The sequence below is a fragment of the Setaria viridis genome, chromosome 9, assembly GCF_005286985.2.
Source record: "Setaria viridis chromosome 9, Setaria_viridis_v4.0, whole genome shotgun sequence".
Lineage (NCBI taxonomy): Eukaryota > Viridiplantae > Streptophyta > Magnoliopsida > Poales > Poaceae > Setaria > Setaria viridis.
The window spans coordinates 12,244,588-12,266,607 of NC_048271.2; the positions used below are offsets into that span (position 1 = coordinate 12,244,588).

General features: G+C 43.0%; 3 protein-coding genes and 1 pseudogene across 3 annotated transcripts; 2 read left to right on the forward strand and 2 right to left on the reverse strand.

Annotated features, from left to right (window-relative positions):
* Positions 1–677: 677 nt before the first annotated feature.
* On the forward strand, positions 678–9,950 carry LOC117839568 (secretory carrier-associated membrane protein 2). The gene is made up of 13 exons (XM_072291017.1): positions 678–3,530; positions 6,098–6,187; positions 6,721–6,783; positions 6,931–6,964; positions 7,051–7,173; positions 7,275–7,337; positions 7,433–7,526; positions 7,782–7,827; positions 7,928–7,992; positions 8,278–8,326; positions 8,718–8,783; positions 8,904–9,616; positions 9,743–9,950. Exons 1-12 carry the CDS (start codon positions 3,351–3,353, stop codon positions 8,982–8,984), a joined length of 954 nt encoding a protein of 317 aa, XP_072147118.1. The 5' UTR covers positions 678–3,350; the 3' UTR covers positions 8,985–9,616; positions 9,743–9,950.
* LOC117839569 (secretory carrier-associated membrane protein 4) lies at positions 9,830–13,113 on the forward strand. Its single transcript, XM_034719931.2, has 13 exons — positions 9,830–9,964; positions 10,589–10,654; positions 10,758–10,868; positions 10,982–11,044; positions 11,219–11,252; positions 11,357–11,479; positions 11,633–11,695; positions 11,859–11,952; positions 12,071–12,116; positions 12,209–12,276; positions 12,413–12,461; positions 12,657–12,722; positions 12,810–13,113. Exons 1-13 carry the CDS (start codon positions 9,896–9,898, stop codon positions 12,894–12,896), a joined length of 939 nt encoding a protein of 312 aa, XP_034575822.1. The 5' UTR covers positions 9,830–9,895; the 3' UTR covers positions 12,897–13,113.
* Positions 13,114–15,552: 2,439 nt separating this feature from the next.
* LOC117839285 (formiminotransferase cyclodeaminase-like protein) lies at positions 15,553–17,826 on the reverse strand (annotated as a pseudogene).
* Positions 17,827–18,511: 685 nt separating this feature from the next.
* Positions 18,512–20,513, reverse strand: LOC117839286 (formiminotransferase cyclodeaminase-like protein). The gene is made up of 3 exons (XM_034719594.2): positions 20,282–20,513; positions 19,191–19,632; positions 18,512–19,112 (listed from the first exon to the last, which is right to left on the reverse strand). The coding sequence occupies exons 1-3, from the start codon at positions 20,303–20,305 to the stop codon at positions 18,601–18,603; spliced, it is 978 nt and encodes a 325-aa protein (XP_034575485.1). The 5' UTR covers positions 20,306–20,513; the 3' UTR covers positions 18,512–18,600.
* Between the last annotated feature and the right edge of the window lie 1,507 nt (positions 20,514–22,020).

Here is a 22,020-nt window from a genome sequence, read left to right on the forward strand (position 1 = left end):
ATGGTGCTGTACGCACGCACTTTAGTCCCGGTTTGTAAAACAAACCGTGATAGTCCCGGTTGGTTTTACAAACCGGGACTAAATGAGGGTTTTATATCCCGGTTGAGGGACCCGTGATAAAAGACCTCCCCTTTTATCTCGACGGATTAATCCCGGTTGCATTTTCGGGAGATATGCAGTCTACGAACCGGTACTAATACCGAGTTCTGTAGTAGTGTATGAAAACCAATACGGCCACGAAGATCTGGCTAGAAGACCACGAGCGCGGGGTAAAGCACTTTTGATCTTTTATTATATTCCATCTAGTAATACGCTAATCTTTTTGAGTGGCGTGTCTGTTATGAAAACCATTGTTCCAGATGTCCACGAGTGAGTGTGCGTTGCTTCGCCGGCTGAATTAGCGCTTGCTCCGTACAGCCTGATGAGCAAGTACGGTTTGATTTACTTGCGCACCCAAATGGACAATCGAGCACCAAAGAAGCTAATTATTTGTGCATTTTCTCGGAAAGCCTCCTGATGTCAACGAGCCCACGTTCTGCTCTTGAATTTAGACTGGTCCGGTACGGCCTGGCGAGCAAGGACTCTTGGAGTTACATGGTGCTGGTGACCCGTCGATCCAGCACTAAAACAAACGTTGACAAGCATCGATCATGAGGGTTAGTGCCTATAAATACCCAGCATACACGGGCCATCGAGAGTGATTATATTAGAGCATACACCTAAAACTAGCAATGGCCACCACCAGATCGTCCGCTGCTGCCCTGTTCCTCGCCACGGTTCTCCTGCTCGCGGTGGCTTCTGCCTTGGCCCAAGCGCCGGCACCGGGACCATCCAGCAGCCAATGCCCCCTCGGCCTTGAAAAACCGCTCAGGGCAATAGGTTCACTGTCGCGTCTTCAGCGCATTGAGATCGCTCGTCAACTCTTGAGCCTGAGCGTGAGTGGTGCTGTCCGGTGCGTCTGCTCTATTGCCGGAGGGTCCACTTCTTCTGCCCTTGGTATCCTCGGGCCCCTCGGGCTGGGAGGTCTGCTCAACGTCGGCCTGACGTGCAGCACAGTCTAGGCCTAATACATAATTGTCGCATTAAGCATGCATGCACACTCGCAACATACCCAGCATGTGTGTTGCTTAGCGGCTTAAATAAGTGCTTGCTGCCTAATTCTTACCGAAATGCATACACTATATGGAACCCACGTAGTAGCTAGCTATGCAGCAGCCGGCTAGCTAATGTGATGGTCCCATACTACATATATACTACAGCCGTAATCAAATGATTATAAATTTATAACCATAAACAATATAATATAAGATAAATAAACGGTTAAAGTCTAACCTGGGAGACCCTTCATGTCATATCGCGTTTTATAAACATGAATGGAGTAAGTATAATATCAGTTTTTATTTGTTTAGATACATCTTAGCTATTCACGCTTGGAAGGGAACGTGGGCCAGGATGACCCTAGATGTTATATGGTTCCAGAGTATAATAACTTCTATTGCTCTTGGTTTCAGAAATGATGAACAACCACATTTTAATATTATCTTTTCGAACTTACGTGTCTTGTTTAGCATATTCCTCATATTCCTTCTGACGATCCATGTGGAAGAACCCGACGAACAGCTCGCTGCAGGCTGATTCCTGCGTGGGGGAGGTCGACGTGGAGGAGGGGGAGCTCATCCCTAGCCTAGCCAAGGCTTGGTCAGCCAGCTCCTGCCTAGGGCGATGGCGCAGGTGAGCTGGAGGAGAAGCCACGGCACGGGAAAAGAACAAAAGTGAGGGAGAGAGAATGGAAGGGGGAAGCTCAGAAGTTCTGTGGGGAGGGGGCGGAAGGCATGGACGCTGTCACGGCATGTAGGCGATGGAAAACGGGCACGTGGCCCGGAAAACGGATAGCACATTACAGCGTTAGGCAATTTGACGAGGAAAAATGGCGGCTACGGAGATTACGAACAATTTTGCGCAGATTCCGAAAACTGCGGAGTTTTCCATCCTCAAAGGTAATGAATGGAAAAAATAAGTTACGGATAACTCTCCCACAAAAGAGAAAACTACGGAGAATCCGCAAAAACCTCCAGATAATCCGTAAAAACTTGCGGAAATTCTGCAAAATTTTGTGGAAACTCCGCACAAAACATCAACAACAACTAATATGAGAGTTTTGGATGGATTTCTTATGATTCAAAGGAAGAACAAGTTGTCGGGATCGAAACGAAACAGACTAAACTCATTAAACATGGCGATTCAAATTGGACCACCTGGAGATCTCCCAAAAAATCATGAAATAAATCAAAGAGGTAGTACAAAACAAGGGCAAACCATTTTGCTCATAACTGGCATCATAGCTATTGTAGGTTTGAAATGAAAATTCTTCCCGGAAGGCTATTTTGGAGTTTTCAGGTAAGCTATTTGGCCTCAAGATGGTCCCTACAAATCCAGGAGAAGTAACCTAAATTCATGTTTGGAGAAGTACTAATTTATCAAGTCATCTCCCAACATAGGTTCAATGGTAGAAATCTAAGTTCATTCACAAGGTACATGCCAAAACGCAAGTTTTTAAATAAATTTTAAGTCCAATGGTAAATCAATTGGGCTCAAAAGATGCAATGATGCTAGAGATGATGCACATGCATGCTCCATGACATGATTAACTATTTTGGATTGTTACATTCTGCGAAGTTTACCATCGCCAGCGTGGCATCGATCTCCTGGTCCTAACAGGGGCCTTGAAGATGCCTTAAGCATTTGCTTTCTGAAGACAATCTGGCAGCGTCTTGTTTGAGTACGTCCTGCACTAATGTTGATCGAGCTCACCGCACTTATTAGCACGCTCAGCGATTTAAGTTTACCATCGCCAGCCATCTGTTGTTGATCCCCGCATCCCCACGAGATAATCGAGAAGGAAGCGCCAAAAAAGATTAGCATCGGCCAGTGCTCTATGCCAGGATCAAAGATATGCTGCCATTTGGGAGACAATGGCCAATGCCTGCAGGCGCAGCGCAAGGGCAGTGCATTACATTCCCACCAATAACCAAATGCCATTGTGCAAACGGCAAGCTAGACATATCATATATATACAGTAGACGATGATCGGCAGCTACGGGCGCGGGAACGTATCGATGTCGAGACAAGATCCAGAAGGAATGAGCAAGGACGATGTGATTGGGGAGATTGTTACCATCACCAACACTTTAAAATCAAATATCCGTCTTGGTTTACCGTGTAAGGCGGAGTGCCCACATCCGCTTCATTGTTAGCGTATTACAGTAATCAAATCGTTGGCATTATTTGTTAGGTTGTGGCTTGTCGCCGGGGCGCCATACCGGACGGCACCTTGTCGGAGGCGACCGTAAATGCGGGTACTCTATATCCTTGTGAATGAGGTAGTCCCCGGCCAGAGAGCAGACGACGCGGGAGGTGGAAGGAGGAGAAGCGAGGAGGGAGAGAGAGAGGAGAGCAGCGGAGTCATGGCGGGGAGGTGGAGGCACGACAACCCGTTCGAGGAGGGCGACGGAGACGTCAACCCCTTCTCGGTAACCTTCTCGCAGCGTGTCTCTCCATGATTCCATTATCATCGAGTGTCCACTGGTTTCTCTCTATTTTCCACCTTTCCTCCGACGATCTCTAGTTTGAAATTATATCCCCCTCTAAACCTTAGCTAGAAGCCTAGAATTTGACAATCGAGCTTTGATGGTTGCAATATTTGGTTTTGAACGGTTCAACACTTTTCGCTTGTTTGAAAGACATTGAACAAGAAAGTTGAAAGTAGCGTTTTTATTTCCTAGTTCAAATAAAGTTATGTACTTTCAAATTTCTATGTTCGGGTTGTTTCCTAAAACTTGAAATCATGTTTTGGTTGCAAGACTTTTTTTTTTGTCACTCGTGGAAATTTTACTTAGTGCATCTTTTTTTAAGGAAAATTTACTTAGTACATCTTGTTGGAAACCTAAGCACTTTGAGGACCAGGTTTATTTCGGGTCTAAAAACACCAACCAAGCTCGTCCATATCAACTCTATTGGTCCGCAAATTCAGGCTTAAGTCGGGCCAGGCTCGAGCTAGACTGGCCATTATTTTTCAATAGACTATGGTGTGATTTTTTAGCCATAAAATTCATCACGATGCCCGGCTATAAACTATGGTCGGGCCGGCCCGGGCTTGTTTTGCTCAAATCTAGTTACGGGCAATACAAGGAGATACACTTGCCCCGTGGCGTGTGTTGTTTATAGCAAATGTGTGTATTTGTCATCTAATATTGAAGTGTTTAACGAAAGATCACAAGCACCTAGGAATTTTTCCTCCATCCAAATAGGTTCGAATCTGGTAAACCTTATATTCAAAGGACTCATATTTCAAAACTTTGTCACTATAAACTAAACACAGGCATCATTATTTTGTTTCAGCTCACCCGTGGAGATTATCTTTTGTTATTATTTTTTCCATGTCATTTACTCATGTTGCCCTTTGTATTCATTCTCCTATGTTTTATTACTTATGTTGTTTAATATAAAAGCTAAATGCATGATTAGTACATAAACTTGGCAAGTGATTGTTCATTTGAAAATAACGACTTGGCAAGTGGGTGCGGATGGGTCACCGGGATGACACGTAGGTAAAAAAAAATACCACATAGGTAGCTTATTTTTTCTTACATGTCATCCCGATGATCCATTCGTACCCACCTGCCAAGTCGTTGTTTCCAAATGAATAATTTGAAAGATGATGTATCTAAGCGCGCCTACTCGCCAGTTTATATACTAACGACACATTTAACTCTAATATAACTATCTATATTTTGAGAAAAAAAGAATGATATGGTTATAAGTTTACCTCATAGAAGGATGCATAGGGTTCCTCTGAATCATTTCTTTAAGACGACATTTCTTTCTAGACAAAAAAACCATTTTTAAAAGTCATTTCTTTAAGACGACAGCAGCACGGACTCATTACCTTTCAGGCGCAAGCCCACACAAATGCGGGGTCAAGCAGACCGCCGGCCCAGCTGCCTGCTCGCATCCCAGCCCGGCGGGCGGCGGCTGCTCCGGGCTCCGGGCTCCGGCGCACGGCGGCGATCCGCAGACCGCGGTGCCCGTGCATAGCACTGGCCAGTTATTTGCCCGCCCATCTCAGACGCTGGCTTCCCTCCGCACGTTGGCGCCGGCGGCGGATTGGCGGCGCGCGTTCTGGAGAATGGTCGAGCACTACGGCGCGCGCCGCCGCAACAGTCGTCACCTCTCGCCACGCCGGAGGTACGTCGTTTGCGGGATTCGGTATAGGAGAGAAGAACCTCGTCATGTATCCACCATATATGCTATGTCCATTTCCAGATGATATGATTGGGTGTTGTTTTTGGCCGTGTTACCTGAACAGCCATTTCAGTGTCAAAACACCTAACACATTGCTCCTTAAATCGGTTAGCCATTTGTTCCTCTTAACAACTAGTTCTACTTAACCGTCATGTTCTTCCTTGCTCGTGATACGGAACAGCTCCAGTGCCACTTCTATCAGTGGGGTGAAATTCAGCCAGCATTCCCCCTGTACTGTTACCTCCGGAGCGTGTCCGACGACTGTCCTGAGTCCCGACCAACCTACCCGTCCATTTAAACCCAAGTTAGGCTTTTCAGGTGCTTTTGGCTGCCACCGACTTGTTGCTGGCAAAAAGATTAGTAACTCACTTCTTTAATATGGTATATGGAATAAATTTCTGAAACTCGTTCCGTTATTGCTAGTGAGTACCAGTGAATTATATATATCGTACCTATATATTTTTCACGATGTCGTTTGTTCTATCGCTCTATTCTTTAGCCCATTTATATCGTTGATGTATCAACTTATTTCAGACTCTTGCAGTGTACCATTCCATAGAAACCAATCAAATGCTTGTGCAGAATCATGTAACAAAAGAGAAGGTGAAAATCTGTTGTGCATAGCAAATTAGCAAGCGCACGTGCGCGCATGCTTGCCAAGTTCTGAATCCAAAGTTACAATTTATTATGGAGTTATGGAGCCAAACTTATTTATATGTGTTTCATTATCTTTGCTTTAGCCCTTCATTACTGTTCAAGAATCTGATCATATACTCATATCCTTTTATTCGTGTAGCATTCACGCCCATCTCCCCTCCCTCATGAACCAGCTGGTTTCTACAATGACATTGGTGCATCTGTAGATATCCCACTTGATAACAAAAAGGTAGTTTGACTGCTTGAATTGTTTGAGTTAACTATCATTTACTATTTTATCTGTATGCATTGGTTTTGTACTATTTTTCAATCATTCAGCGAAATTTCAAACTGATATATGTCCACCTGACGTTCGTTCCATACTTCCACAAATAAGTTTGGTATCTTTCAATTGGTCGAGCTTGTTGAATCTTACTATTTGACCTACAAAGTCACCAGTACAGAGTGTATATAAGTGCAGTATGTCACAGTTCCGCAGAAAATAACTAAAAAAATTACAAAAGTCTATCTTGCAAGTGTTTGTACGAATGTGAAATCAAAATGTGATTAAAATCTATAATATTCTCAATAACTCTGTCTGGCAACAAGTCATACAATGGACAAAGATTTTTTAAGGATGATAAAAAGGCTAGAAGTTAGTCTCATGCCATTGAGGAGGGGTTAGTATTGGAATTTTCCATTTTCCCCAGCAGTTTTCCTATATGTTTCTTTATTTTGATATCATTATCAGATCCTTTTTATGAGTTCATCTACATAATCCAGGACCTAAAGAAAAAGGAGAGAGAATTTATGGCTAAAGAAGCCGAGCTAAACAGGAGGGAACAGGTATATACTAGTTAAATAATTTTTATGTCCTGCCAGTTGCACATTACTTTTTTTTTATCAAGTATGCAGCTAATTTTACACAGTTGTGAACTTTACGATTTATTCTCTTGATTATATGTACTGTATAACTTATGTTCCTTTCTCTAGGAAATAAAAAGAAGGGAAGAAGCTCTTGCAAGAGGTAACCTTTATTTCATTTCATGCATGTGCCATTTTTTCTCTAAAATGTCCCATGAATTTATATTGTCATCTTTCTCTTACATGCAGCTGGAGTCTTAATAGAGCCAAGAAACTGGCCACCGTTCTTACCCATCATTCATGTTGACATTTCAAATGATATACCTGTGCACTTGCAGCGAGTACAGTATGTTTCTTTCGCATCACTCCTAGGTAATAAGCTAGGGCACCAATTACTTGAGAATTCCCTCTTTAAGGGTTATTGGCTTTCAAAAGGAACTGGTGGTTAATACTTTTGCACATTTATCTTGCAGGGTTGGTCATATGCCTCTTCTGGAATATTTTATGTGTTACTGGTGCTTGGATTACAGGGCATGGTATGTTCAGAGAAAAAAATTCTGGGCTGCTAATACTCTACAATTTAAATTTGTTATTTCTTTTGTTTAGTTATTATATATGATCTTCCATGCAGATCCTAGGATCTGGTTTCTTGCAGTTATATACTTCATTACTGGATGCCCTGGTGCCTACTTTTTATGGTACCGACCTCTTTATCGTGCCATGAGGTACTATGTTCTAAATGATCGTCCAAATTATTTTACAAAGTTTAAGTATTTTATGAGTACTCCCTCCATCCCAAATTACTATTTGTTTTGGCTTTTCTAGATACATAGCTTTTGCTATGCACCTAGATATATATTATGTCTAGATACGTAGCAAAAGCTATGTACCTAGAAAAGCCAAAACGAATAGTAATTTGGGACAGAGGGAGTACATGATTAAAACCTTAGATTCACCTGATATTGTAACACTTTCACTAGGAAGGATAGTGCATTCAGCTATGGATGGTTCTTCCTATTCTACTTTGTAAGTTTTCTGTAAAAGGACTCATATAGATCTTTGTATGGTCTACTTGTTCCATGGAGAAGCAAATGTGCTAATAACTTTGTATATATTGTCTCTGCAGTTTCACATTGCCTTCTGCATATACGCTGCTGTTTCTCCACCTTTCTATATGGGAAGAGCATTAGCGTAAGTCTTTTAGCAGCTTAAGTTCTTTTCACATGGATACTCAACTTTTACATGTTTCTTATTTTACAAATAGATGAATTAAAGTTTTTATGAAGTAATTATTATCAAACTGGACTACTGGAGACTTTCCACAGAACATGTCGACTATAAGTAAAAACTGTTTTCTTTTTCCAATTTTTAAAATTCAGTGTGATAAACTTGCTATTTGTTTTGGATTTCCCTGTTGTGCATTATATTGGTATTGGGATTATAATTTGCTTCATTTGTCTTATCTTATCATTGCAGCGGAATTTTGCAAGCGATCAGCGAGATTGGCGAGAACGCTGCTGTTGGGGTGAGTTAATTCTGTCAATATCTGTACCATGTAAACACAAGTAACTCGAAATGAACAGTATGTTTACATAACATCAAATCTAGGCAGAAGTCAGAACCAAATGGTTAAAACTCCAGTTTCGTTTGTCCATATCTGAATAGTAAATTAACAAAACAAAGTATCAGGCTCGCCTCGTCTTTTTTTTAACAGTGATCCGTCCCATAAAAAGGCATCAGTGGAACTAGTCAATTTCAAGTTACCATTGGGACCTGAACCCTGGCATGAGTTTGTGGATGTTTTGCATGTAGCGGCATAGTCTTCGGGTATAATTTTTGTGGTAGCACTAGTTCCATGAGTCTTATACTCTGATACATTTCAATGCTTACAGGAAGTTTTTTTTTCTTTATTTCAGATAATGTACTTTATGGGCTTCGCGATATTTGTTCTGGAGGTGCTGCTGAGCATATGGGTTTTCCAGGTAGGAATACAGCATAGATGCAGTTGAAAACTTTCTTCCACCATGCCCCTAACCGGTGGTCACATTGTTTTGAGGCAAAACTGAATGGTTTCTTGCAAATGCTTGTTTTTGTGGTTGCAGAGAGTCTACTGGTTCTTCCGCGGAAAAGGCACGGAGGCGCAGATGAGGCCTGACGCCGCGTCTCGTGCTCCGCCGTTCTGACGCCCTCTCTCCTAGCAGCAAAATCCGGAGGGGAGATAAGAAGCATGTGTGAATTCAGTTTGCGTTGGTGTGGTCGAGTGGACACCGATTTACAGTTGGTGATGGCAGCAGTTGAAGGGTGACTTGTCGATTATTAATGGCACCAGGTGCATAGCCTTAGTGACATTTTGCCTTTGTGTGAGGTTCCTTTCTTCCCTGGAGCTGAAATCCCCGAAAGGCGAAACAGAAAAAGAAAAGACGGCCCAGCGTCTGGCCGGGACCAGGTGCTTGCCATTAGCCCTTTCGTCAAAGCATGATCCAGTACTAGTTGTGCCCCGCTTTTTATTATTTTTTTTTGTGATTATAAACACACATACCTTCTTCGTGACGAATGCTGTAATTTATGAAATTTAAAAGTTGTAAAAATGTGTGATCCGAAAGTTTTGTAGTTTATGAAAGGTTTGGCGGCAGTGTACAGGTAAGCCGCGAAAGCCGAAAGCAGGCAGCGATTCTGATATCGCTAACGCCGTCGGCCGTCGCTGTCGAGATGGCGTGGCTGGGGCGGCAAAACCAAAGGTCCATCCTCCACCGGTGCTTCCATTCGTTGCAGCGGCTGATGATGCGTTTGACGGCAAAGAGAGAAAAAAAGAAAGGTAAAAGCTGACGGCCGGACGGGTGACAAATCCACGCGGAGTCCGCTAAATTTTTTCCGTCGCCGCTGCCCGTTCTAGACGCGATGGATGACGATGCCGCTCCCGTACCAACTGCTTTGCTTCCAGGCCGTTTTGTTTTTCTACGCGTTGAGGTCTATCTGGGCTGCTTCTTGTGCTGCACCCCGTTCTGGTCCTCCTCTTTTTTGCTGACCTCGGAGCAGAGGAAGGAAGCGAGGAGCAGAGGGACAGGAGCATCGATCGGTGAGGAGGGACAGAAGAATGGCGGGGCGGTCGCGGTACGACAACCCCTTCGAGGAGGGCGGCGCCGACGAGGTCAACCCTTTCGCGGTAAGCCCGCGGCTCTCGCCGGCCGGCCGGCCGGCCATGGGCTCCAGCACCTCTTCCTCCCCTGTTTTTCCCCACTCCCCTGATTCGTTTGATGGCTTTTGTCGTCTGCCGGTTCGTTTGGGCTTCGATACTCTGCTTCCTCTGCTGCTGAGTTAAGCCAACTAGAATCCCGGCTTCTGCGATCATACTTCATTCCAAGTTTAGCGGCGATGAAAAGAGGAAGATGTTCCTTTTCTCCAAAAAAAAAAAGAAAAAGAAAGCGAAAGAAATAAAATTGATGAGGTGGTTGCGAGAGACATAGACGATGATCACAGGCTCTTGTATTTGTGCAATTGATTTGTTGTCCTCTCTACCAAGCAGGGGACATGGTCTAAAAACTTTGGCAGAAATTTCACCGTGTTACTGCTTTCTTTTACTTCTGTCAGAAACAAGTGGATTACGATCGCTTACCTTTTCGAAACTCATTTTTTTTTGTTCAAAATCTGCCTGATTTTGGGGATAAAGAACCCATACCAGCAATAAGCCAATCTTATCTTCTTTTGAATAGAGTGGTCCGATCGGACAACATGAATTAGGTTAACTGCAACTGCAACCCTGCACTCATACTTCTTTTTTTTTCCCCAGGACCAAGGCAAAAGAGGTGCATCAACCACTCAGTCCAGCTATTCCGGTGGCGCCTTCTACACTACGGTGAGTCTGCACTAGGACAGTGCACTGTTGATTTCAGCAATAATTTTTTTTAATGCTTTCCTACCTGGATGATCATGCGAATGCGCTTATTATGTCGATGCAGCAATCACGCCCTGCTCCTCCGAGCACACGCCTTTCGCCTCTTCCTCCTGAACCTGCTGACTTCTACAATGACTTTTCGACCCCGGTGGATATCCCCATGGATACAAACAAGGTAGGTAGTTACACAACCTTCTTGAGATCAGTACTTTGGTTCATGCAACTAGATGGGTGTTACTGATGTGAATCTAGTAACTTAAACCCTTACTGGTTGCTAAATACACACAGGACATGAAGACAAGGGAGAGGGACCTTTTGGCCAAGGAGGCTGAGTTAAACAGGCGTGAGAAGGTAACAGGATCCATAACTGAGACTGGAATTCACCTTTGCATGCATTTCTTAGTTTTGAGGAGCCTTCTTTTTTTCCTAAGCGGTGTTTGAAAGTTTTCTCGAGATGTAAACAATTGCCTTGTTTCCACTAGTTTCTGTTGATTTTGGTGTTAACCCTTGTTCTGCTCCATGTAGGAAATCAAAAGGAGGGAAGAGGCTGCAGCACGAGGTTGTGTTTCAGTGTTCATCCCTCGGATGTTATTTTGATATTTTTCTAATGTCATTCACCAATACTTTGATTAATAAAGCAGTTTCACTCACTTTCTCTTGCAGCTGGAATTGTATTGGAAGAGAAAAATTGGCCCCCGTTTTTCCCCATCATTCATCATGATATTGGGAACGAGATACCTGTTCATTTGCAAAGAACACAGTACGTCGCATTTGCTTCACTATTAGGTACGCTTTCTTTGACTTTTTACCTGAAAACGCCATTCTTAGTATTTACCTGTGCTTTATGTTGTCCATGAAATGCCTATTGGAACCGTCATTATGATACATACAATACAATACAAAAAGTAACTAATTTGGTGTATATATCCTATCTGGTAGGATTGGTCTTGTGCCTGTTTTGGAACATCATCTGTGTTAGTGCAGCCTGGGCAAAAGGGTCAGGTATGTTAACAAGAATTTGTTTTTTTTCTACTCGTGCACTGATAACTGATCTGTATGGTTCATGGCCATGTACACGGTACACCTGATGATGCAGAGGCTATGGTAATTTTATTCTCTTATATCTGAAAAGATTCTGTGCTATTTCGTTACTTGACTAATGCAGGTCCTAAGATATGGTTTCTTGCAATCATATACTTCATTCTTGGATGCCCCGGTGCCTATTACCTTTGGTACCGGCCACTTTACCGTGCCATGAGGTAAATGCAATGTACTCATAGTTATGAAAAATTACTCATTTTTGTGGGTTTGAAATCTATTAAGCATCGCGTAACCAGATAGCCTCACATAGTTTCTGTCTACAACACATGTTTCCAGGAATGAGAGTGCTCTGAAATTTGGATGGTTTTTCCTCTTCTACTTGGTGAGCTTCCAGTAACATTTCGGTATATTAGAATGTGTTGCCCGCAATTAGGTATATGTATCTCACATGTTCATGCATGCTGATCCCAACAGGTTCATATCGCCTTCTGCGTGTATGCAGCTGTTTCTCCTTCAATTCTCTTTGTGGGAAAGTCGTTGACGTAAGTTTTCTGCATTTAGTTCTCATACTTTGTCTCCGCTTTATTTCCACTATCGTTGCGACATCTTTATTTCTTGAGGTTCTGCATCAGAATTATAATGTAATTTCCTTTCACCTGTCTACTACTCGTCGTGCAGCGGGATTTTTCCAGCAATCAGCTTGATAGGCAGTAGCGTCATTGTTGGGGTGAGTGAATTTACCTGTATTGTTCTATTTGAATTCAGTAAATTAGAAATCCATAGGAGAGCATCTGTATTTCCTACAAAGACAAGTGATACATGCATCAAAACAAATTCATATCTCACAACATGTATACTGTTTTTTCATGACGCATAACAAATAATTTCCACTGCACGGTACGGTGTACTGTTTTGACTACAGATCCTCTACTTTGTTGGCTTTGGATTGTTCTGCCTCGAGTCTCTGCTAAGCATGTGGGTCATTCAGGTGAAGTAACTGCTAACTCATGCTCTGCATTCATCTCTTGATCCTTTCACTTGGTTTCTGAACTGTAAACTTTGTTGCTGCCTGCAGCGTGTTTACCGGTACTTCCGAGGCAGTGGGAAAGAAGCACAGATGAAGCGGGAAGCAGCACGCAGCGCGGCGAGGGCAGCATTTTGATGAGCCGTACATATAAGTACAGCATGTATACTGTTCATAGTGTGAAGTGTTTTTAGATCAACAGGCGTGTAGAGTAGGGTCGGTGTACTGTAAATCTTCAGAATTTCCTTACTTTTCCACTGAGTTTGGATCCTTTAAGTTCAGATTGATCAGTCCTGTCAGTATGACAGTATTAGAATGGAGTAAAAACACACGAACCTAGATGGTTTGTTGCATATGTGCGATTTTGTTCTCACCTTTTATCAATTATTTCCTCGGATTTCAGCAAAAATAAAGTTGTAAAAATGTTACCTAAAGGATTCTGAGAATCCCATTTGTGTAAAATTGTTCGGCCTCGCCGCCTCGTGTCATGAAATTCCTTCACAAAATACTCCACTTCTATTGATGAGGTGACATCATTTAGCTATTTGTTGCATTTGAAATTCTTTTTCCTATTATCATATTATTATGTGATGTTGGAAGTTGCGTTCTGGTGAAGAATTTGAGACTAGCCCTTAGCTTATGCGTCCAACAAAAATTCTGGAACCCAGGGGTGTTTGGATACTATGTGCTAAACTTTAGCAGTGTCACATCGGATGTTCGGATGCTAATTAGAAGGATAAGCTAATTATAAAACTAATTGCAGAACCACTAGGCTAATTCGCGAGATGAATCTATTAAGCCTAATTAATCCATCATTAGTAGATGGTTACTGTAGCACCACATTATCAAATCATGGACTAATTAGGCTTAATAGATTCGTCTCGCGAATTCGACTCCATCTGTCAATTAGTTTGTAATTAGCCTATGTTTAATACTTCTAATTAGTATCAAACATCCGATGTGATAGGTGTTAAACTTTAGCGGGTGTATCCAGTTTACTTTGAATTTTAAGCCCTAACCTCGCATGGAATGCTGGGCCTACTGTGGCCCGTTGTAGAATGAAACTGATGGGCCGGAGGAGAGGGGGAGAAAAGAGAAGAAATTTCCCCCCCAAGGGCCGTCCCGGCCATCTTCGGCCACGTTCACGGCCGCCGCCTAACCTCGAGTTTGCTTCTTTTCAACTCGTGCGGCGGGTTTCTGGGCTGGGCGGCGAGGGCGGCACGCCTGCACCATCTCGCTACGCCTACGCGTCGTGGCGGGAGCCACAGACCTCGCGCTGCGGGTGTTCGACGGAATGCCGCGGAGGAACGTCGTCACCGGCGACGCTCTTATCAGGCGGGGCAAGGCATTTGAGATGTTCAGAGACACGAGGAGGCAGAAGGACAATGTTTGGGCTTGTTATTTGTGTGACAATATTGTTGGGCGACAAACAACCAGTTTCACCATTTCAACAATGCGTCTTGCTTTGTGGTGATTGATTATTGGTGATAGGTGAATAATCATGTATCCTGAGTTCCTGACGATAGGTAACTACCCTCTTTGAATTGAATTCTTTGTTTTCTTATGCTGAGTCGTTCCACATTTCGGAGAAGGCAAAAACGTAGCGGGATGGGTATCTTCATCATTGTCAAGGAATAAGAATAGATTCCTCAGAATTTAATTGATGCCACATTCGTTAAGCAGTCGAAGCTTAAGGGCTGGTTTGCAGTTCCTATGAGTCCAGTTAGTTTCATGAATTTTTACAAAAACATGCAAGCCTTTTTGTGTTATGGCTCAGTGATGCACCTGATTATCAAAATCTAGGAAAAAGGTGTTCTTTTCGAAAGCCGTGGGGATGCCAAATGGTGCCTAAGTAGTTGATGCTCATTGACCAGCAACAATGATATTTGCATGGCTTATGTTTCATGGAATAGCAGCTAGCAATTTATGTAAAACTTAGTTATATTAAATTTCTACCTTTTATAGAAGAATTTCCAGAAAATACATTATCCTAAACTAGAAAGCCAAATATGTGCTAAAACTTGATCGGAGATATCAAAACATTGCATGTACTTGTTGGTCTCTATTCATTGTACGATTACCATGCTGCTTACAGGAGGGTGGAATGGAGTCAGGGATTCGGCTACCATCTGCCAACTATACTTGTGCTTCCCAAAATTCAGACAAGACAGGTTACTGTGTTGTTCACATCATCATTTTTTGCACTTGTGCAAAATTTATCCAGCTTGCATGCTTCCTTAGTCAACATCATCCTTTTCAAGCTAAGCAATTGCATATTTATTGTGATATTATATATTCTAAATAACTATTTTTGTCGAGCTTAATAACAAATTCCTGTGATCTAAATGTGGAAGCTGATTTGATATACAGAGTCATGTTTCTTGTGCTCGATATATCCATGCACCTATGGAGGATTGGGTAGCATCTCTATTACTTTCTATGCATTTTCCCCCATCTGCCCTCCATCTTTTCATTTTCTTCATAATAACAATTCCAACTTTTTTTTTCCAGTTGCATTACTATCCTTTTTTGTTCCAGTTTCCAAGCACCAATATAGTATATGTATTTGAGAAACCTTTCAATGTCACAAGAAGGTATTATCTTGTCCTAGTCACTGAAATAGCTAACAATATGCTTAGACGTCTTTTATCAGGCGCAAGATTTGCCTATATATGGCTGATTTTTGTATGGTTTCATGCACTGTATGTCCTACAAACAAATTTTCTTCTGCTTTTCTTCTCCCTCATTACTACAATTGCAAACTTTTTTCCCTGAAATTTCGTGTACACAATCAGATAGAATTGATTCTTCATTCAGGTTGAGGCTACAACTAAACAGCAATGAGTTTATTATAGTTATTCTTAATTACAAGCATGCCAGCATCATAAAAAGTTCTGTCACATGCATATCAATCGGCAGCGCTATCAATATTCGACTACTTGTCAAGCATCCTATCGTGAAGTACCCCTTCTCAACATCAAGTCCTTGGTCTGCTGCAATCTGCTCCACCACTGTCTGAACTTGATAGGCACTGACATGATCCGGATCCAGCAAGCATGCAATCTCTGTGCAATCACCATGGAGAGTGCAAGAGCTTGCACCGATGGAAGCCCCCCACCCCTTCCGCTCACACTACGGGTAATCCTCCTTACAACTGCAACATCCTTAGACAGTATCGGCACATTATAGTTCTCAAGAAAAGGTGTAGCACCTACTGTTGTGGCTCCTCTTTCAGAAGAAACATTGTTTGGGCCCTCATCAGGGCTAATTGGCAGGACATCAGGGAGCATGCTACCTGACCACTGGCTGCCCATATAATTTGGACGGTAGTAACCAAGCTCACGCCTTATTGCACCTACAGACTTGCTTGCGGGGTGGGCTGCTGCATAGAGGAGCACTGGGACTGCACACGAAGTTGGGGGAGAAGGATGAAAACATCTATATGGCTGATGTTTATAGAAGCTTTAACACATTTGACATACCTCTAAAATCATTGCCAGTGTCTGAAGCCACCTGCTTAGCCAAGGAAACTGCATCCTCCATTGCGGATTGACCCAAGGGGTGGAAGGACAGGTCATCATTGACACCCATCCTAGGATGTGCTCCTGAATGCAAATTGAGGTTTATGGCTGAAAATGCAGCCTCCATCATCGCAAATAATACCTTCCTGATTGGGCTATATATCACTTCACCAGTTGAGCTGTCATTGACGATATAGGAGACAAGTGTGTAGCGTACACGGTTGTAGAGACAATCTTCAAACTTGCTCAACACCGCAACTTGCAGGTCACTTCTTGCAGCGCAGTCAATTGCATCAATAGCCATAGCGTTGAGGCTTTCAGAAATGTAGAGCTTGCAGCAGATAAACTTTGAGTGCATCATGCTGAGATTGTCGTTTGCCCTTAGAGCAGGTGGAGAAGATGGAACCTGAATCGCATTAGCTTTGTGAGGTGTTCTAAGTAGGTGCTGGACAAGTCAACAGTGAAGTGGCCAGTATAGCCTTCCTATGTCTACTCTCACGAACTATGCATATTTGAGTCTTTTCAAATCAATCTAGGCTGTAGGAAGATGGTTACATTGGCGAACTATGCATATTTGAGTCTTTTCAATTGTTTTCAATTTACAGGTAAGGGGAAAAAAGGAAACTCAAACACAGTCCAGTAAGATAGAACTTGTTCACACTTCACAGAAGTGGATTCAACGAGCAGGTCCTAATGACCTAATGTGGTTCCTAACAACAGACTTTTTTGAGAAGTGGGTTTGGTTGTGATATGAGTGTTAGATTAATTCACCAGATAAGAATTGGATCTTCATATGAGTGTTAGATTAATTCACCAGATAAGAATTTAGTTCCAGACTTCCAGTTTGACTTTTCGATTGTTCTGAACTTGATGGGCAAAAGACAAATTACTCTGTTTTCTGATGACGAACTGAAATCGGAATATTTTTGCAGGAGAAATGTGGTGCTGAGCTGAATAATTGACTAGACAGCAATCCAGGCAGCACATGAACAGAACATTTTCTCAAGGAGCATCTCTTGGCAGAATTTATTGAGGTAGGTACAATAGGATGTTTGGTGCAGACTTTGGAGCAAAATACATAGATTCAAATCATCTTGACCTTGGGAGACTAGGTACTAGAGAAAGCATACCTTGTTTGAGTGAGGCTCCATGCCTTGTTCTTCTTGGTCTCTGTGTGTGGTTCTATGAGTCCGTGCCTGCTCAGTGCAATAATGAGATACTACGGATTGTGATAAGGGCCTTTTAAGTGAGCTACATATTATGATAAGGTCCTTGCAACAAACCCTTTTGTTGTCTAGTCACTTGTTCTTTCGTGAATCAAATTTGCATGGTGCCAGCCATGCAAGGATGTAGCATGTGCTTATCAGTCATGACTTGCTGGGTCCCTCTGCATCATGAACGAGACAGCAACTTTTCAAGTTGCATCTTGAGATCCGCATCTACATGCCAAAACTACAACAGGGTTTGCATTTTACAAAGTTCTCAGTACTGTTGGTGTGAAGCCTCATCAATTCCAATAATCTATATCCATTTTATCTTTATCATGCAACAGGAACTACTATAGTAAAAAAATAGTTTGTTTCCTCACCTTGGTTAGTAGGGCACCATTAATAAATTGAATTATCTTGACTTGATTGTTTTTCTTCTATAATATATGAAAATAACAGCCTATTTGGGTGCTCAAGTGTGAACTACAGCCTCCGGCCATGGAATTGGGATATAATGTAGTGTAGTAGACTGAATCGATACATTCCAGCAAAGAATCCTAGGGAACCTTTCTATTTACTTAAAGTGTTCTTATTTCATGATGAATGAGTAGCATCAATATCTGTTGTCAGTCTACATAATTCATGATAAAATTAAAGTATTTTAAATTCAGAGTATACAGCGAGTTTTTAGGTGGTTGCAAAATCCTCTGCTGTTTACACTATGATGAGTAATACTTGTGCAAGTTGGACCAGCTAATTAACCAGCTTGCTGCCAGTGTTGCTAATCTATATTGCTTCAATGATGCTTCTACTCAACTTATTGATGTTATGTTGCTCTTGATGGTTGAAAACATGATTGGTAAATCATCAGAGAAAATGTTTTGCCTCTGCCTGCCTGACGCCCCTCCCGTTGCTTCGCACCAGAGCTCCCCATTTCTGATGTGCTATTATTGCTAAAGTTTTCCAGAATTTACATATGCAGAATCAGGCATGATTGGTTCCTGATGCAGTCTGGAGCCACAACTAAAGAGCAGCATGCTTGCAATTACAAACAGGCATGATTCGTCTGGGTCAGTCAGTCTCACAAATCAGCATGATTCTATTACATTCATATCAATCAGCAGCACAAGTTATCTTCAAATACTTGTCAAGCATTCTGTCCTTAGTCAAGTCAGTGAAGTACCCCTTCTCAACTTCGAGCCCTTGCTCTGCTGCAATCTGCTCCACCACGGTCTGAACTTGATAGGCACTGACATGATCTGGATCCAACAAGCATGCGATCTCTGTGCAATCATCGCCATGGAGAAGTGCAAGGGCTTGCACCGTCGGAAGCCCTCCACCGCGTCCAGTTAATCTTCGAGTAATCCGCCTCACAGTCGCAACATCCTTGGAGAGCACTGGCACATTGTAGCCCTCAAGAAAAGGTGTTGCTCCAACTGTTGTGGCCCCTCTTTCAGAAGAAACATTGGTTGGACCCTCATCAGGGCTAATTGGCAGAACATCAGGGAGCATGGTACCTGACCATTGGTTGCCCATGTGATTTGGCCGGTAGTAGCCGAGCTCACGCCGTATTGCACCTACAGATTTGCCTGTGGGGTGGGCTGCTGCATAGAGGAACACTGGGACTGCATACAAAATTGGGCAAGAAGGGTCAAGATATTTGTGTGGCTGATTTTTATTGTTGCCTATCACATTTAACATACCTTGAAAACCATTGCCTATGTCAGAAGCCACCTGCTTAGCCAAGGAAGCTGCATCCTCCATTGTGGCTTGACCCAAGGGGTGGAAGGACAGATCATCATTGACACCCATCCTAGGATGCGCTCCTGAGTGCAATTCGAGGTTTATGGCTGAAAATGCAGCCTCCGTCATTGCCAACAATACCTTCCTGATTGGGCTATATATCACTTCAGCTGAGCTGTCATCGATGATATAGGAGACAAGTGTGTAGCGTACGCGGTTGTAGAGACAATCTTCGAACTTGCTAAGCACTGCAACCTGAGGATCAGTCTTTGCTGCAAGATCAATTGCATCAATAGCCGTGGGGTTGCGGCTTTCAGAAATGTAGAGCTTGCAGCAGATAAACTTTGAGTACATCATGCTGAGATTGTCCTTTGCATTTGGAGCAGGCAGAGAAGATGAAACCTGGATAGCAAGTTGTGCGTGAGGTTTTGTAAGTAGGGACTGGAAAAACATTGAAGTGACCAGCATAGTGTTCCTATGTCTACTGGCATCAGTTCGGACAGTAACAAGATGTTTTTAGCCAGTTTGTAGCAGAATGAGTACATTGACGAACTTTGCATATTTGGATTTTCTCGGAGACAAATACCTTGTTTCCAAATTACCTGTAATAGTTTCTATAAAGAAAAAGAAAAAGAAGAACTTCTTGACAGGAATTATTTCGTTGAACAGGTCCTTTGTGATTCCTAACAACAGGCTGCTACTTGGGAGTTGAGCCTTTATGTCATATCGATGTTAGATTACTTTCCCAGATAAGAATCAGGTAAGTTAAGTTTTCTTCTGCAAAAGCTAAATTACTCCAGTTTTCTGCTGACAAATCAAAATATTTTTGCAGGAAAAATGTTCCACCGAGCTGAATTCTTGGGACCAAGTTTAAAGACAGCAATGCAAGTAGCAGCACATCAACAGGTAATTTTCTCGAGGAGCATGCCTCTCTTTTAGCATAATTTCTTGAGTCAGGTTTAGGATATGATGTTTCTTGTTTGATGCCGAGAGATCCGAATCATCTTTGAACTGTGGGAGATTAGATGCTAGAGAGAGAGAGAAAAAGCACCTTGTCTGCGTGATCGGGCTCCATGCCTTGCTCCTCTTGATCTCCCCCTTTCTCTCTCTGTGTGGCTCTTCAATGAGTGCTTGTTCCTGCTCGGTGACTGAACAGGGGCCCTTTTATAGCGGGATATGCATCATGACTCATGAGGGGTACTTGCTAGGAAACCCTTTTGCGCTCTGTTTACTTGTTTCTTGCAAAGTCAGTTTACCAAGGTCGCATCCCAACGCCATGTAATTTGTAAGGACGCAGCATGTGCCTATCAGCTTTCTGACTCATCATCATCAGCCAGCGCCACCCCGGCCCGGCCCCTGCATCACGATTCACAAACCGCATGCGGCGACTTAACAAGGCTGATTATCTTGAGACCCACAGAAGCATGCCATCACTCGAATATGTATGCTATAAGCTCATGATTATCTTTAGGCCTTGTTTAGTTGGCCAATTTGGGAGATGCAAAATTCCTGTTCCAGCACTGTAGCATACTGTAGCGTTTCGTTTGTATTTGTGAATTATTGTCCAAATATTGACTAATTAGGCTCAAAAGATTCGTCTCGCAAAGTACAACAAAACTGTGCAATTAGTTTTTAATTTCGTCTACATTTAGTACTCCATACATGTACCGCAAGTTTGATGTGATGGGGAATCTTCTTTTTGCATAGTGTCAAAGTTAGGAGTTGGGAGGTAACTAAACATGGCCTTAGCTGGTGGTGTAGCCCTTGGCAGCTTGCTTGTGTTCGTGAATCATGAGTCATGGATCTTGTCCGTTACCTTCCAGTGCCCGCCAGTACAATGTCATTGTCCACCTTGAGCACACGGTTTCGCAGAAAACCATTTTCCAGAAGAGACGACAGGCTGATAGCTCTGTGTGGTGTGTCATTGTGTGCATCCCGAAATAACAAACAATAAGCTGTATTGATTCGATTTGCCACGCATGCAATGTAGTAGTAAGTTTTTTTTTTCAACATTAAATGTAGTAGTTATTGCCGCCTCGTGTGCATCAACTGTTGATCCGTCCCGTAAAGGCTTTGCAACGGAAAGCAGTTGGATCTGTGTGTGTGGTGTTGGTGTGTACGTCCATGACCGCCCTGCACTCTCTTTGGATTCCAGGACGATGGCGACAAGAGCAAGGTCACTGATAGCTGCCCTTCTTTCCTATGGCATAGCTGTACCTCTTCTGATTTCGTCACCGCTTGGGAAAAAAAAATATCCTGCTTCGAATGGGATGGCTGCTCTAGAAATTCATCCGGTTTCAGCTCCAAATTTGACCCTGATTTTCATCTGGTTGCCAAGGTTACAGATAGTCTGGAAGACTCGTGCCATTCAGAGGTGTCAGGTCCCAGACCCGGAGGCATCCGGGGAGTAGTCTGATGGCGTGAGGACAAGCAGCATGTGTGTATGGACGCTACGGACAAGGCCACACGGGATACGGAAGGAACGGAAAAGACGGAGAGGCCTCGTGCTGTTATCCGCTCCGTCTCCCCGTGGATAGGATCGGTGCTCCAGCCAGTGGCTGGGCCTGCGAGGCTGCGTAGTTCGTGGGGTCGGGGCGGGGGGTTCACGTGCATCTTTTACTTTGAAGCCTTCTGGTCTCGCATACTGTCGTTTTCCACGCCCAAGTACAGCAGCACGACTATGCATCTGACGTTCAGGACAACAGGAGTTCTCGTGACCCATCTTCTTTTTATTTCCTTTTACCAAGCAGGTCGTCGTGGTAACAACTAACAACTACCAATAGTTTTTTC